We start from the raw sequence: 16,057 nt of genomic DNA, 5'->3' as shown, positions 1-16,057 counted from the left end.
ATGTTGTAGACTGGTATGAAATATTACAGAGACTTGTAATGGTGGAGCTACATCTGTGTGAGGAACGGAGTTCAGAAGACACTGAACTTGGGGCGTCAGTGGCCCCCTTTGTTGATACAGAACTTTACTGTGTCACCCTGCAGATGTGGTGGTTCTTGGACAACTGATATAGTCAGACACATTATCCGGAAGGGGTCGAGTTCAGATGATTTATTTCATTTATGAAAATGTGATCAATCATTTTCTAATCCTAAACTACAGTGGAGTTGCATTTGTCGTGATTTTACAGCAGATATTTTTAAAATACCCCCTTGGGGTGTTGCTGGGTGTGATTGACAGGCGATGCTTATCAGTGGGGGGTGGGGGGAGGTAGCTTCTCTGGCCACAAAAATGTGGTAGGATGCCTGACTGTGTCTTCAGGGGTCAACTGCTCCAGGCAAGCAGATCTTTGTTTGGGGAGTCACAAATCGATGTGATATTTTATGACCTTTACTCAGGCTTTAGGAAGTTGTTTTGTGATGTGGCTTTACAAAACAACTAAGTGAGCTTAGATGTGGTTTTAAGAAAAGTTACAGGAGCGACATGGATCTGCCAGAATGATTTCCGCAACCTATTGTATTGTTCCAGCTAGCTGCACAATTCATCACGTTGCCAGAGAAAACTTGGAGCCGGCACCCAGCTACCTTTGATCACATTCAGCCTATTGTGAGAGTGAGCTAACAGAGTTGGGTGGCTGCCATTCACTCTTTTTCAACCATGTTTGAAAGGCTAGATGCCCAATAAGGTCCAACATTCCTTTCCAAAAGATTCTCATCATGGGACTTCTTTGGTTCTGGGTCAACAGGCAATGTTTCTTTCAAAGTCAAACTTAGAAACAAACATGTACATTCCCAAGCCAGGTGACAGTTCAAGATATACTGAGTTTTAATTCAGATTGCTATCTGCAAGGTATGCAGGTAAGCATGTTTTAATTGTGTGAAGTGTAGACCAGTGGTGAACCTAGTATTGTCACCATTCAGAATTTTTCGTTGCTGATGATAGGATAGCTGTAGGTGTAAAGGGTAGCTGTCAACTTGATTCGACAATTCGTTATCAAGATTCAGTCATCACCATTCTGTCTTAGACATCATTCTTGTTTATTTCGTATTCCGATGCAACATTTTAGACACAGGAATGTGCTTTAGCTTTCAGCATCACATGCTTCTGTATGAGACTTTCTTATTTCAAAATGACTGCCAGAAGTAAACCCTGTATGTAACATGTATATTTACACTTTCACTCAGCACTGAAATGAAAATATTGGACAATGAAACTACTGACTGCATAGTAATGCCAGAGACTAGCTAGCTAAGTGAACTTCTTGATGAAACAGTATTCAGCTCTCTGGCAACAACATTGTTAGGCAATGATGCCCCCTTGGCTGCTAATGCTAATGTCTGGGGCCAAATGTACAGTAGACCAATTAACAAATGCATTTAACAACAAAGATCAATAGACAACAGCTTGTGTGGCCTGTGCACAACACTGTTTTGCGAAAAAAACTGTCAGTAAAAGAATGCATCATGTACATGCAACTGGCATGGTGTGTAAGAAGACCACTGAGCAGATTTAGGCTTGATGCAACAATTGTAACACAGCTAACTCTCTGAATACATTAGTTTCAATAAAGCAACCTACAAATTGCCCCTTGTGTTGAATTCCATTATATTACAAGATAAATAACACAATATTATTTACAACTTTTTCCACCTTTAGATATTCAAAAAACCACTTGGCAACCATGACAACTGTTGGGGTTCATAGCATTATTCCATGTATAAGAAACCGTCAACAAGACTTCTGATTACCTGTGAGGAACTTCCTTTGTTGCAGCATATTTACTTTTCCCAGTCAAGTCCTTGGGAAAGTTCCTGATTTCATTACAATGTCACTATGACGCAAGGAAGCAGCAAAACTTTTTCCAGCCCTCTTTTGCCTTTTCTGTTGCTAATGAACTCCTGTTGGGTTTCGGCTTGGCTTTGTTGGGCTGCTTCACAGCCTTGACAGGCTTAGGCTTGTACGGCTTGTCCCTGCATTTCTTCCCCTTCCTGCTGTCCTGGTATTCAATTCCACTGATGATTGCAGAGTCAAATGCCTCCTTCAAGTTTTTCTGAGTCAGTGAGGAGCACTCCATGTATGCAATGGCACCTACTTCGTGTGCCCGCAACCGAGCTTCTGATTCGCTCACTGGCTTCTCACCATATCTTGCCAAGTCAATCAATACATTCACACTTTCTCTCAAGTCCGACTGTGTCCCTATTAGAATGATAGGAGTCTTGGGGCAATGTCTCCGAACTTCTGGTACCCATTTCTCCACCAAGTTGTTGAAGGAGGTCGGACAGACTACACTGAAGCACACGAAGAACACATCTGTCTGTGGGTAGCAGAGTGGCCGTAGATTATCAAACTCATCCTGGAAGAAAGACAAAGATAAAAGGATGAGTGGAGTGGTAACATCAAAGGTCTGGGGATAATCCTACTTTAAATAGAAACAATAAACTTGCTTCCCACACAAGAAAGCCTGGGAGCCAGTGTTCTGATGACTTGTAAACTAGCTAAGGCATTGTGTGCCAAATCAACTGTTGAGGCATGCCTCGAGTTCTCACGGTCCTGAGGAAAGCTGGCCGAACAATTCCCTTTGTTTGGTATGGTAATAGCAAAGGCCACAAAAAGGAACACAATCAAACAAGAGTAATCCAGTGTCAGCCAAATTAATATACCCGCAGTGCAAGAACAATGGTGTGAAAAGCAAAAACTGTAAGACATGGGAAAATCTTCCAATACCGATACTGGGATATATAAACAGTTCACTCATTGAATGTAAATAAACTGTTAACTGATAACAAGATGTGTTTCTAAATGCATTCAACAATTAACACCTCGTTCTGGTGTGTTATATTTTGTACAAGGTCCTTTTCTTTTACAAAGAAATAGTTTGTTTCGTCTCAGCAATTGAATATTTTTTCCTTCTTCAGCGGAACCTTCTTCTTTCAAGCGAGCGGAAACGATCTCTGGGCATTTTGTGCTAAGGCAATCATGCGTCTCTGACCCCTGACAGTTGCTGGTTATTCATGCATGAAACACGGTGGGCGAACAAGCCAGTAGCTCCGATACAGGCCACCCTAAGTCCGGCCTCCCTCCCTGCTAAGGTTTCCACCCAAGAGAAGAACGCGCGGCTTGCGTTTCAGTCCGACCAAGTAAATACTTATGAGGCCGGATCGGCACACACACGGCCCAGGGTACACAAAGGGAGGGAGTCACGGAAGACGGACTCGGACTGATGTAGGTCGTGTGGGTGGGCGCGAGGGGTTCACAACAACACACACAAGAACTCTAAACTCACCTGTCCCGCTGTGTCACAGAGCTGTAGTCTCACCGGCTTCTCGTCCACTGTTACCACCACTGCACCAAACACAGAAAAACAAGCGCGTGTGAATGTTGACGTTACATCGAGGTGTCAAGTTGCTACCAGACGTGTATGTTTTACACTGCATACGTCTGGACAAAGTCAAAACCTGAGAGTCGCCAAAACAGTGACATCATGAAATTGTGAGAATTGGGGCGTTTCATTAGGGAATCCGTTATTTTGTGTTTGATTCATGTTACAGTTATGTTCAAGGATTCCGAAGACGTTACATGTTGGTGGAGTGACATTCTTGTGGGAAAGTTTCCTCCAGCGGCCCACCCTGTAATTACCACGAAGGTGAAAATATTCCCTCCCACATCGAGCCAAATATAGGGAATCTCTCGTTGTTTTAATTTTGTAGGTTCTTATCTCAAGACAATCAAACAGCTGTTTTGTGCAAAAAATGCAGCAGCCCTGATTCAGATCGTTAGAAAACCTGTCACAGATGTAAGACGGGGAAACGGTGTGACAAATTATGCAAGAATTCCTCAATCTGTCATGCATGAGGATAGTACAGCACGTCGAACATTTGAACCAACTGTGAGTTAAATATTGGAAATTTAGACTCGGAAATTTAACCATTGTATTAGGTTATATCAAGGAGGTTAAAAATCACTTTTTTAAACCTCCTTGGTTATATGAAGCTTACCTGAGTAATTGTCGAATGCCGTGGGCACGTATTCGGTAGGGTAGCCGTTCGTGGTGTAGCTGACGACCATGCTTGTTTTCCCCACCGCCCCGTCTCCGACAAGTACGCATTTCACCACTCTTTCAGTGGGCGACATTCTACCGTCCTCCGGTAACAATGGACTTGTGGTGTGTTCCACGAGTTGAGGGGGCATGTCCCTTCGTTGGAGACCGTGCGTTCAAATGAGTAGGCACTTTCTGGCTTGTCAGCAAGCGCCGAACACACTGGGCCCGCCGGGGTGGGTGGGACCTTTCCCTGCAAGTCTGCTGTGATCCAGGCCCTCACGAATCAGCAAAACACTGCTGCCGTTCTGCGCCAATCGTGTCAGAAGAATACTGAAGATTGTCACAGTCGCAAAGACTACGACCCTCTGTTCAAATCAATATCACTTACAAAGTGTGCGAGTTAGACAGTTTGACACGTACACCTTCCGTGAATCGGGAACTGGAAGTGGTACGAGTTGCCACAACTGCTGGCTACATGTACGGCTGTATGCGCCTGTTGATTGGTTACCGCTGACAAAATGACATCACCAGTACACCCATTGGACATGGCGGCGCCTTTGATCCTCCCCGACCAATGGGTAGCACGGATTCGGATCACTTATTAGAGGCTGACTCAACGCGGTCTGACTAATATGTATGATAATTGTGACGTTTTGGTGTTTTGCGTAGCTTTAAGAGGCGAATGAAAGCAAGACATTGTTGTTAACGTAAACAAACAGAAGCTATCTGGTAGAACCAATATTTTCCAACGACTGAGTTAACGTTACGTAACGTTATATTTCCATAATTTTGAAAATCAACAAACGCCATGTCCATGATCAATATAACATCTGTATTTTAAACTGCTATTCGTTTTGGGTTACGTCAGGCCCATAAATACAATCAGATCATAGTCTATGATTTGTTGTACGGGCACAATAACCTGTGATCAAAGATCGTCACACTATATTGAAATAACATTATATTGCATCACACCCATGTTTGGTGACAGTCACGACGTTCGAACAAAAGCAAGTCCTGACAAGCTCAACAAAACGCACCTGTCAGAAATCATGGCGTGTATTGCACACGAGCCAGGCAGTGTTGGTCATAGTTTTGAACCTAGCAGACGATTGAGAAGTTTTAAACCACAGCTTTCCCCCTCCAGTAATATTTTGTGCGGTCTGAGTTACACTTTGGTCAGGACCTACCTGCTGTTGTGAGAAGATTTTGCCTTCAAGTTCATTATTATATAACGTTAACGAGTCTAAAACGTTCGCACTGTACTGTAGGACAAAGGCGTTGCTAAATGAGACCAAGGGCATTATACAAGGGTAGTTTCCATGAATGATGATGATGAGAACCCACACCTGACCAGGAAAACTATTTTTGTTAGAAAGATCATTCATGAATGCGTGTGCTTGGGAGAGGACAGTGATTGAAGTATGTTCACAGTAGCACATGTAAGTGTCCTGAATCGCCGTCATAATTTCAACAGGGTAACACAAAACTGAAAACGAGCCTGTGGAAGATTTAGGTCACGGAGGTACCGCAAGCAGACGTTTCTGTTGTTGCGCCTCCCACCACCCCGCCCACAAAGTTAACCACAACTCTGAGGACAGGTAGTTTGCAAAGTGTAACACTATCGTGTGCTCAGGCCATGCGCGGACTGCTTACTTCCCTCTCTGCAAGTGGCCCGCCCTAAATCCAAACAGGTGGTTGACTAAAGTCTAATTTTAGGTTCCCCTAAGTTACACGGGCAGTCCATCGGCTAAACTGTAGTAGTAGCTGCGAACTAACGGTTCCTTAAACGGTCACCTTTGGACGTTTCATGATGTAATGTTTGATGTTGACATTCAAACAAACGGGTCAACGCCAAGAGTAACGGTAAGCGTGTCAATGACGACATTCGCCACTCCTCCTCATTCATGGCCAGGCGTCTTTTGAAATGGTTGAGAGGAAACGGAAACAACGAATCTCGTAACCTGAAAACAAAGCAGCAGAAAACATGTACACAACCGCTGGTCGGGTTTAGTTCCATTTTACAATGGCCGTGGCCTTGTGAGGCACGCGATCGGAATGAGAACACAATGTTCTTAGAGAACGCTACACCGTCCCCACATCGCGCGCCAAGTGGTCCCCCTTGCGGCACCTGGCTTACTTTTCAACCCATTCAGTAACCCCGGTTCAGGGGAAAATACCGTCGCAGAATGTAAATATTTGTATCCGGAAGGCAGCACGGTCAGGATATCTGTGAATACCCCGCAGCATTGTCTTGTGCAACGCCGTTTTGGCTTACATTAGGCAAGGAGACCCGCAAAAGGGACGCGGATGTCGGTCCGTGCCGCGCTACTTAGATCATGTCAGACCAGGCGTAAGCTCGACACACTGTCCCAGATCAAAGGAAGGAGCGCGCAGCGACAAATTGTCTGGTCTACCTGGTGGTCTTCTTCTGACCGGAGGAGGTCTTTCTTATTCTGATGTTGGTTGTGTTTTCTGTTTGTCTACTGTGCGTCTGCTCCGGCAACACCTGTAATGACATCTTTCCCTCGGTATTTCCGAGATGGGTCATTTTGTGGCATTTGTATTATATACAAAGGCAAATAATGCATAGAAATACCAAGTTCAACACTTTTTGTCAGTACCTATTCTGCTCACTATCATCTGCAAACGGCTTTTGTTGTGGGAGAGCACGACCGTTGTCGTTATTGAATAAACTATGTTTATTTTTTTCAATTACTTCCATTCCGGGAGGGGTCAACGGAAGGCAACATGCCCTCCTCCTCGTGTGAAACAATAAAGCCTAAAATTATCTCCTTTATTCTGACCTACATGTCAAAGACTACTTCCGCAAAAGTGGGAAGTCCTGTCACCTGGTATCTCCTCCCCCCGTTATCACCCGACAAGATTTTCCCACGAATTCTCCACGAAATGTTGTCCCAGTGGAGGCGGACGGCGAGGTGCGGTAATCGGTATGTATGAGTATCACCTTTGTGTGGAGATGACATACTTCACACCGCAGCGCGCCCTATTGTTGTCGGCGCCATTAGCATGAAGGCGATGAGAGATTCCCGCGGAGAAGGACAGTAGTCCAAATGCGCGGAAGCTGTAGTCGTGACTTTTCCCAGCATTGTCTTCACGGCCCAAATTCCACCACCCGTTTTTCTCTGAACATCTGATGAGCGCATCATGGGGTCACGACTGGGGCATTGCGTTACCTCCATGGTTACATGAAGACGTTTATCTATTACTGAAAGGTAGACAGTATGTGTCTTTGGAAATCATACACTGCTCATTCACAGGATAAAATCTGAAAGCAGATCTTCAGCATGACCGGAAATATCGCCCTAAACATTTTCTAACATTTCTTATATAAGTTATAACGCAATGACTTCGTCAAGTTGGAGGAATCATATAGAATCCTTCTTTATATACAATGCTTGCAAGTACTTGCAAGCTCCTTGATACTTGTTTATGTGAAGTGTGAGGATGACGTTATTGTTGGTATCAAGTAAGGTCGATGACATTTGTACTGTACTGAGTAACGATTTTTTATCCGCCCTATCCTGGTTTCCTAGCCTGGATACCATACCCCAACCTCAAAATATATCTTTCGTGTTGGGATACGATAGATACTTGAGATCGGGCTGGGGTTTGGTAACCAGGCTAGTTGTAATGTTGATAACGTTCCATCCGGAGGATGTACTCTAGGTATCTGAAATAAACGGACTGACCGTCACTCCCGCGGCATGTACATACTGACCTTTTCTGAGTTGAGTTCACCCATCCTCCCTTCACTTATCACAACAAGTACAAGTACATCATAGTACATGTACACGGAACAGAGTCAAGCCACAAGGAGTTTTTCAGTGCTACAGAACACTAAGTTTTAGACAGTACGATGTTGTGGGGATTTCTTTAATGTCAGTAAATGAATGAACAAATTGAATAATATATAATATATGTAATCTATAAAGCAAATACTGGACCCTGTAGTCTCTGTTCGGTTCACGTTGTTCACGCTGTGCATCCTTCCAAGAGTTCCTGTCTTATACGTTATAGTTATACCAAGGAGGTTTAAAAAGAATTTTTTTTTTCTTAAACCTCCGACGAGAATGGCCATTATTCAATAGTGGTGGAATGTGCACATAAAGGATGTCCAGTACACGAGCTATTGACCGTACATTACCCGTAACAAATCAGGATTACTGATTTGTGACAGAAGAAGCGTTGGGAATCTATTTGGCAGATTCCCAGACGGCACCACGCGTGGACTGACCCGGACCTCTCAACAACAGACCAAAGCACAAACCCTCCCGTGGTGAATGCATGCTTTATGATCGGTACCGCCACTTTTCATTTACATCAGATTGGTCTCCATGACTACCACAGACAAATTGCAAATATGTGATTTGGACAACTTTTGGTGATTGTACCCATACGGTCTTTAGCGAAAAGAAAAGATACTTGAAGAGAAAAAGAGTTCCAACAGGATTGAAATAGCTATGACAAGGGTAGCTTTGGAGGTTTGTGACGCAGGTGGCAAATTGAAATGGCACGTAGTAACAAGGAGCTTTTATCAGATAAAAGCTCCTTTGCCTTTCTTTTAGGCAGTCGTCTGGATGCTTACGTTACCTAGTATGACCTAAAGAGATTGACGGACAATCACAAAAGTCAGTCTATCGGTGGCAGGGCAGTGTCCAAAGAACCCCAAAGGGCCAACTACTAGTAATATCCAACAGGGCTTGTTGGATACTGGTTGGCCCTTTGAATACTGCATTACCACCGGTAGATCCGCTTGGATATTAGGAACAAGTACTAGTAAGGTTCTGTCTGTCCGGCTCCTGTCTTGCATGGACACCCTGCTATCCGTGGAAGAACCCCACAGAAGACGGGCGGATGTACCGCGAGGCTCACAGTTTGTCCATCTCATGGTCTGTCAGACTTCATTTGGAAGTTTTGATAAGTTACCATGACCACGGCAGGTAGCCCACTGACTGTTCAGGGGGTACGAATCAATACCCGGCAAAAAATCAATGTCGTCATGCCGCTCTGATGAGAGAACAGGTCAATTTCAGGTCAAATATATCAAATTCATCAAACGATGTCATGGGTCAAGATTTTCCTAGGGTACCTCCCTAGGCCCTTGCCATACATACTTTCGTTGCCTTCGGTGTTCGAAATGTTGTTGTTGAAATTATGTCGGGGGTATTGCTCTGAAAAATATATACATGATGTATTACATGTATATATATATTTTTTTTTACTTTTAGAAATGTCATTGAACTTTAATAGCTCAGTCTTCCAGTTAAATGTGCCCAGCGAAATTCAGGAAATAGAATTTAGAGGGTCCCCGGACCTTCCGCACGACACCTCGCGCTTTGGGATCTGAAATATGTTGCTGCCTTTTTTGCTAATAGCCAGCAAAATTTTGCTCATCGTAATTGGGGAATGGCGTTTTAGGGGATCGGGACCACGTTTTTAATGTCGTCAGTTTCGAAAAAGAAAAGAAATTGCACCAGTCAGGCACCTCCTGTAACAGGACAGCGTGCCTCCCGGAAGAACATGTGTGCTTAGTTTGTTACTACATGTAAGTATATCTAAAACCATGCCTAGCTCTCTTTCTACTATGATAACCATGGAGGTTCAGTATACCCCTATATAAGCTCCTTGCTATAACCAAGGATGAAAAACAAGAATAAATGGTTCATTTCTTGTTGTATAATGTTCCGCGGTTGTAATTATTTTCACATCTTTTTGTTTGTTTGCGTCAGTGTTAGGGTACTCAAAGGACGCCTTACCAACTACAAATGTGATGTTTAAAACTTGCCATCTTGATCGTCCAACAAGCGTATGTCTATTGCAAATGTAAGCTCAAAAGAATAATGTCCGTAGGACACAAATCTTCCTTTTTAATTATTTTCACATCTTTTTGTTTGTTTGCGTCAGTGTTAGGGTACTCAAAAGACGCCTTACCAACTACAAATGTGATGTTTCAAACTTGCCATCTTGATCGTCCAACAAGCGTATGTCTATTGCAAATGTAAGCTCAAAAGAACAATGTCCGTAGGACACAAATCTTCCTTTTCAAAGTAATTGTAGCGTTTGCGGTGTGGCTAATGTGTTTGTTTCCTAATCTCCAACTCCAAGCAAATCTTGCGGTGGCATAAGACAGTATCATAAGCTGGGGTTGGAGTTTAGCGGGCAGAGGAAGATATCGAAGCGCCGCATAGTGAAAAAGAACAGTACGTCAGCCTCGCAGTGAAAACAATATTTTCGAATAATCACATCACATCTGTGAGACTTGTCCGTATGTGTAACATGCGACAAGTCATATCATTATTACCGACTGACTGTAATACTAGTATTCCCCCCAAAAATTATCTTAAGTAGTTCCAAATAAATGTCTATAAGTATGGTGTAAAAAGGTCATCAATATCTAGGTAGCAAGTAAATATCTCCAGAGGGCAAGGACAGAATATTGTATTAGATTGTACTATATTATATTACACCATATCATATCATATTGTATTGTAGTAAACTGGTATTCATCATCAAGGTGTAACGTCATCAGATAATGTTATTGTTTTTCCGAATTTTTCAAAGTTTTACAGATGTGCTCCCGATAAGTGTTGCCTGTCCTTCCCGGTCGAATTTCTTGCATATTCTTTCCTGTACAATAGATCACGCAATAACTAGCACTTTGTAACCCATATATGTATGATGCGGACCGTATTGATAAGTGTGGAGACGGTCTCTATCAGTTGGTATGGACGCCTTACCCACAAATGTGGATGTGATGTTTGAAATTTACCATGTGATTGTCCAACAAACGTATAGTTATTGTAAGCCGAAAAGAACAGAAGTCAATCCTTCGAGAAGTAATTATAGCGTTTGTGGTGCCCTCCTGTTTGGTTCCATGGTGAAAGCGCCTCTATTCGCCACTGGGCGGCCTAGCGCCCCCTAGTGAAAAAGAACAGTACCTCAGCCTCTCAGCCAGAGGACTTCAAGGTGTCAAAACTACCGTGGCCGATATCAACAATGTCCAACACACTTACTTTTCTGCTCAAGACACTTACTCTTCTGCTCAAGACACTTACTTTTCTGCTCAAGACACTTACTTTTCTGCTCAAGACACTTACTTTTCTGCTCAACACACTTACTTTTCTGCTCAACACACTTACTTTTTTCTGCGGGAGACACTTACTTTTTTCTGCGCGAGCCACTTACTCTTCTGCGCGAGCCACTTACTCTTCTGCGCTGCACTTACTCTTCTGCGCTGCACTTACTTACTTTTCCTGTGGTGCGCACCCCTCCCTTTATCAATGGATGGTCCCTGAATCAGGCCAAAGGTCACAAAGACCGCATAAAATGTAGTATTGACCGCATGTCAATCCTAAATTATCCTCCTTCGGATGACCCTATGAAATGACCCTTACCCTAGCGCGTTTTTGTGGATTCAATTTAATTCTTTTTGGTCTTTAGTATAGCATTTTGACAATGCAGATCGATAACGACAAGTCTCGATTTGATCATCACAACATCGCGTTTTGTTGCCATCACAACGTATTGTCAACTTTGAAAACATTCAGTTGAATGGTGGGTGGGCGTCTCTGACTTAGTCAATTTATTTGTTACTTAGTACACCCCTACCCCTTTGGAGACCCTACTATGTGGATTTGGTCACAAGAAATACCCGCTTCTGATTAACAATTAGATCCTGGGAGTGGCCTGACTATGTGGATTTGGTACTGCTCCGCCCACCTAGTAGGGTCTCCAAAGGGGTAGGGGTGTACTATTAAAGTAACAAGTCCACTCCGTCCAAAGTTAGTCCGGATCCGGGTAGTAAAATTCAGTGCTCCCACCAAAACATTACGTGCGGCAACTTGGCAATTTATTACTAAACAGACGCCGAATTCTGGACAGAAGAGCTACCAAGGCCTACCTGCCTTCTTACTCCTATCTACAGAGGAGTTAAGAGCCTCTGCCTGGTTTAGGTAAACCCTGGTAAATAAAAGTCGCCAGAAACGCGCGCAGAATTTGTTTTCAAAGTTGACAATACGTTGTGATGGCAACAAAACGCGATGTTGTGATGATCAAATCGAGACTTGTCGTTATCGATCTGCATTGTCAAAATGCTATACTAAAGACCAAAAAGAATTAAATTGAATCCACAAAAACGCGCTAGGGTAAGGGTCATTTCATAGGGTCATCCGAAGGAGGATAATTTAGGATTGACATGCGGTCAATACTACATTTTATGCGGTCTTTGTGACCTTTGGCCTGATTCAGGGACCATCCATTGATAAAGGGAGGGGTGCGCACCACAGGAAAAGTAAGTAAGTGCAGCGCAGAAGAGTAAGTGCAGCGCAGAAGAGTAAGTGGCTCGCGCAGAAGAGTAAGTGGCTCGCGCAAAAAAAAGTAAGTGTCTCACGCAGAAAAAAGTAAGTGTGTTGAGCAGAAAAGTAAGTGTGTTGAGCAGAAAAGTAAGTGTGTTGAGCAGAAAGGTAAGTGTGTTGAGCAGAAAAGTAAGTGTGTTGAGCAGAAAAGTAAGTGTGTTGAGCAGAAGAGTAAGTGTCTTGAGCAGAAAAGTAAGTGTGTTGCACATTGTTGATATCGGCCACGGTACAAAACAATCAACTTGTCCTTTACAGAGCATATTTATGTATGTATAACATGCGACAAGTCACATTATTCCGTGCTGACTACTATTTTTCTAAGTAGATGTACCAAATAAATCAATGTTTACAAGTCTGTTTGAAAAAAAGGTCCTCAATATCTAGGTAACAATTGAATGTCTCAAGAGGTAAGGACAGAATATGTGGAAACTGTATATTATATTAAACCGATTTTTTCCCCTTAGTAATTGGTATTCTTCATCATGGTGTCACATCAACAGTATGTGTCTTACCAAAAGGAATTTCTAAAAAGTTTTCCAGATGTGCTCCCGATGATAGTATATAGCCTGTCCTTCTCGGTCGAATTTCTTACATATAACTTGTTACCCTCCTGTACAATATAACGTTATCACACAACCAGCATTCTGTAACTCCATATGTATGATGAGGCACCATGTGTGATATGTAAGTACTGTGGTATTTGGAGTCCTTCTTTGTGAAGGATCACTGACACTTGCTGTGGCAAATCTCTCCCTTCAACAGTTCAAGCTGTCACGACGACGACTTCAACCAACCCGTCCTCCCGGCTGGTCGGCGGGACGATTCGGGCGTACGTAGGCTAAAAACAAATCAGACACAACAGGTGAAAAAAAATACCATCATTTCTTCGAGATTCTCTTCCCCTAAATTAATACGTGAATAAAGTATCCAAGTATCCTAGCTTCTGGTATGAGCAACCTGTTATTAACTTATGATTATATATTAGCTTCGATTCCTTGAGTTTTTTGGCTTTTCACGGTTTTGATTATCATGTTCTGTTTTGTAACACCCGGAAGTTATGCTGTTCGTGCAATGTATGTGACCAGGTACCAAGGCCGATACTAATGGAAACGTGTTCAGTATTCTGTAAAATTGTTAGATTTAACAGGCGCCCCCTGGTAAAGGAGACGTCGTACCTCTTTGACACGAGTGCACCACGCGCCAGTATTGGCGTACAGGACCTCACGGCCTCCCTTCCCTTCGAACCGCCCTGTTGTCCACTTGTGTGTGTGGCCGAGGACCACGACGTCTTCACAACAGGTACGGAAGAAATCAGTGCGATCATGGAAACCAACCTTGTACATACTAAAGGCCTTTTCCAATCCGTGCTGTAGAAAGATAGTGGTAAGAAATAGTTTAGGCTTACAGACTTCATAGAGAAAAGGAAGGAGGTAGTCTTACCTGGTGGACATTTTGCATTTTTCAAACATTTTTTATCAATAGTAGGCCAAAATCCTAGATGCATTTAGAAATGATTTAAAAAAACGGTTCTTACCCTGTCAATAAATCTCTTGAACAGTTGCATTCGCGAGTACTTCCTTAGGTTGAGGTACTGGTTGTTTTTATGGAAAACAACGTCATCGTCGGTCATTTTCCTCCCGAGACTGTGCTCCAAGATAATCCGAATCAACTTTTCACTTCTGTCCCTTGAAGACAGAAGTTTGAGCGTCTGTGGTCCGAGAAGGGCGGAAAGTGCCGCTAGAGCAGCAGACTTTTTATCCAGTATCTGTAATGGGTCTCCATCGCGTTTGCTGCTCGCACGCGTACAGATGTATCCAAGGGGCTCTCCTCCAATCAAATCCTCTTCTGCCAAGCCTCCGTAGGAGTTGAAGATGTCTTCATTGTGACCGTGCTCGAAACGAACCCGGTACAGTCGGTCGTTCACTTTGACCTCCAGGACAAGGATCCCCCTGACCAGCTGAAACCTGTCTCCACGGGTGAAGCCGAGCTGGTCTGCCATCCAGGGCATGACGTTGTGGTCGTGGTTGCCCATGACATAGTAGACGCGAACGTCATTTTTTATCAAAAGCAGAAGACTTTGGATGAATTTCTGAGACGATATATCATTTTGCCAGCTCTCCACCAATTCTTGGTCTGTCATGGCGTCTCGGTCGTGTGGATAGGCCCACATCTCTAGTATGTCGCCGAGAAGTACAAGTGTGTGGAGGTTTTCATCTTTCGCAAAGCCCTCCATGGTTTTTAATAGCCGGTCGATTGTTGCTTGCGAAAATTTTGCCCCGACAAGATGGCAGTCACTCAGTGCTACAATGTGCCTCTTTGGGCTGTCGTTGACATTCATGGGGACAACTACGACTTCTTATTCTCTGTTCCCACTTGGACGATCATAAAAGGCGGAATTCTGTGGGTTCTCTTGGCTCCAGACGAGTCGTTTATCGACTGGTTTCGGAGTGTAACTCTCCAGATACTGACTAATCCTCTTCATGTGTTCCTTCGCCTTCATTTTGTCTTCTACTCCAGGAGTGTTGACGGAGGGTTCCGGATCGAAAGGTGCAAAATCGGGGTGGGTAATTTCGACCAGACCGGTAAGGTTCTTCTGCTCTATGTCTTCTACAGACTCAGTCTGCTCCTCCGGGCGCAGGACGGAGTATTCAAGAAACAGGTCTATACAAGCTGCAGCTACTTTGGGATCGACCGGATGGATCGGCGAACCGGGTTCGACCACCTATCACAATGGAAACAAGGCATCACTAAATGTTTATGTGATCTGGTGCACATTTGTCGGCCTGTTGAATAATATAAGAAACTATAGAACCAGTAGCGCAATCATGCGAAAGTGAAGAACAGTACAGAACAAAAATTCTTACACCTTCTACCTCGTGAGTTGTTTTTTTTTTTTTGCAAAATTATGCAAACAACTACTAAGTAGTTAGTCTATAGTTAGCAAAACCTGGCTTAAGTTATGGCACTATCCTTTGGCAGTGTTCCATTTTTACATTTTATCATTAATATTATAATTACATTCACATAATCTATGCATGGTGATTGTCAACTTTTGATCTACTAGTTCTATTAACTTGTGAACTCTACTTCCTGTAAGTCTGAACCTTGCATGTTTTCCACTTCCCATCTTTCTACCACATAGCTCACATACATTCACACAGCTATACTCACATAGCTGTGCGTATAACAATGAGACATCCTGCCTGTCTATAACATTGGGCCAAAGCCAAATTAGTTCTTTTGATAAACTGCCACTATGCCGCAAATACATGCGGACACACACCATGACAAATTAACAAACACACCAACTGTCATTGATTGCGTTCGTTTTCCGACGAAAGTAAAGATTGCAAAAGGCAATCAGTCCATGATAGATATTTAACTCACGTCGTCTATAGATTTCAATTCGAATAGTTTTTTGTTCTAGTTCAAACCTGCCCAAAGACAACCAGCCGGGGGACCGAGCAAAAGCGGCCGATTTGGTCAGGTGGTCGGTTAGAAGAGTATCGGCTCAAAACATGCCCGATGCATAGTATAAATG

General features: G+C 43.3%; 2 protein-coding genes across 2 annotated transcripts; both read right to left on the bottom strand.

Moving 5' to 3' along the window:
• Positions 1-1,112: 1,112 nt before the first annotated feature.
• LOC118414641 (cell division control protein 42 homolog) lies at positions 1,113-4,640 on the bottom strand. The gene is made up of 3 exons (XM_035818831.1): positions 4,095-4,640; positions 3,383-3,441; positions 1,113-2,452 (listed from the first exon to the last, which is right to left on the bottom strand). The coding sequence occupies exons 1-3, from the start codon at positions 4,285-4,287 to the stop codon at positions 1,931-1,933; spliced, it is 774 nt and encodes a 257-aa protein (XP_035674724.1). The 5' UTR covers positions 4,288-4,640; the 3' UTR covers positions 1,113-1,930.
• Positions 4,641-12,751: 8,111 nt separating this feature from the next.
• On the bottom strand, positions 12,752-14,874 carry LOC118414634 (the record flags this gene model as incomplete). The annotated part of the gene is given in 3 exon segments (XM_035818816.1): positions 12,752-13,354; positions 13,692-13,883; positions 14,051-14,874. Coding segments are annotated over 3 exon segments (1,071 nt in total). The 3' UTR covers positions 12,752-13,279.
• Between the last annotated feature and the right edge of the window lie 1,183 nt (positions 14,875-16,057).

This window comes from Branchiostoma floridae, chromosome 1 (assembly GCF_000003815.2).
Source record: "Branchiostoma floridae strain S238N-H82 chromosome 1, Bfl_VNyyK, whole genome shotgun sequence".
NCBI classification, from domain to species: Eukaryota; Metazoa; Chordata; class Leptocardii; order Amphioxiformes; family Branchiostomatidae; genus Branchiostoma; species Branchiostoma floridae.
This window is presented reverse-complemented; position numbering and strand designations above follow the sequence as displayed.

Bases quoted from the DNA above. Each gene is read 5' to 3' on its own strand.
- LOC118414641 (XM_035818831.1), bottom strand. From the start codon at position 4,287: ATGCCCCCTCAACTCGTGGAACACACCACAAGTCCATTGTTACCGGAG. The intron at 3,442-4,094 runs GTAAGCTTCATA...TGTTTGGTGCAG, and splicing joins GGCATTCGACAATTACTCAG to TGGTGGTAACAGTGGACGAG. The intron at 2,453-3,382 runs GTGAGTTTAGAG...TCTTTCTTCCAG, and splicing joins TCTGTGACACAGCGGGACAG to GATGAGTTTGATAATCTACG.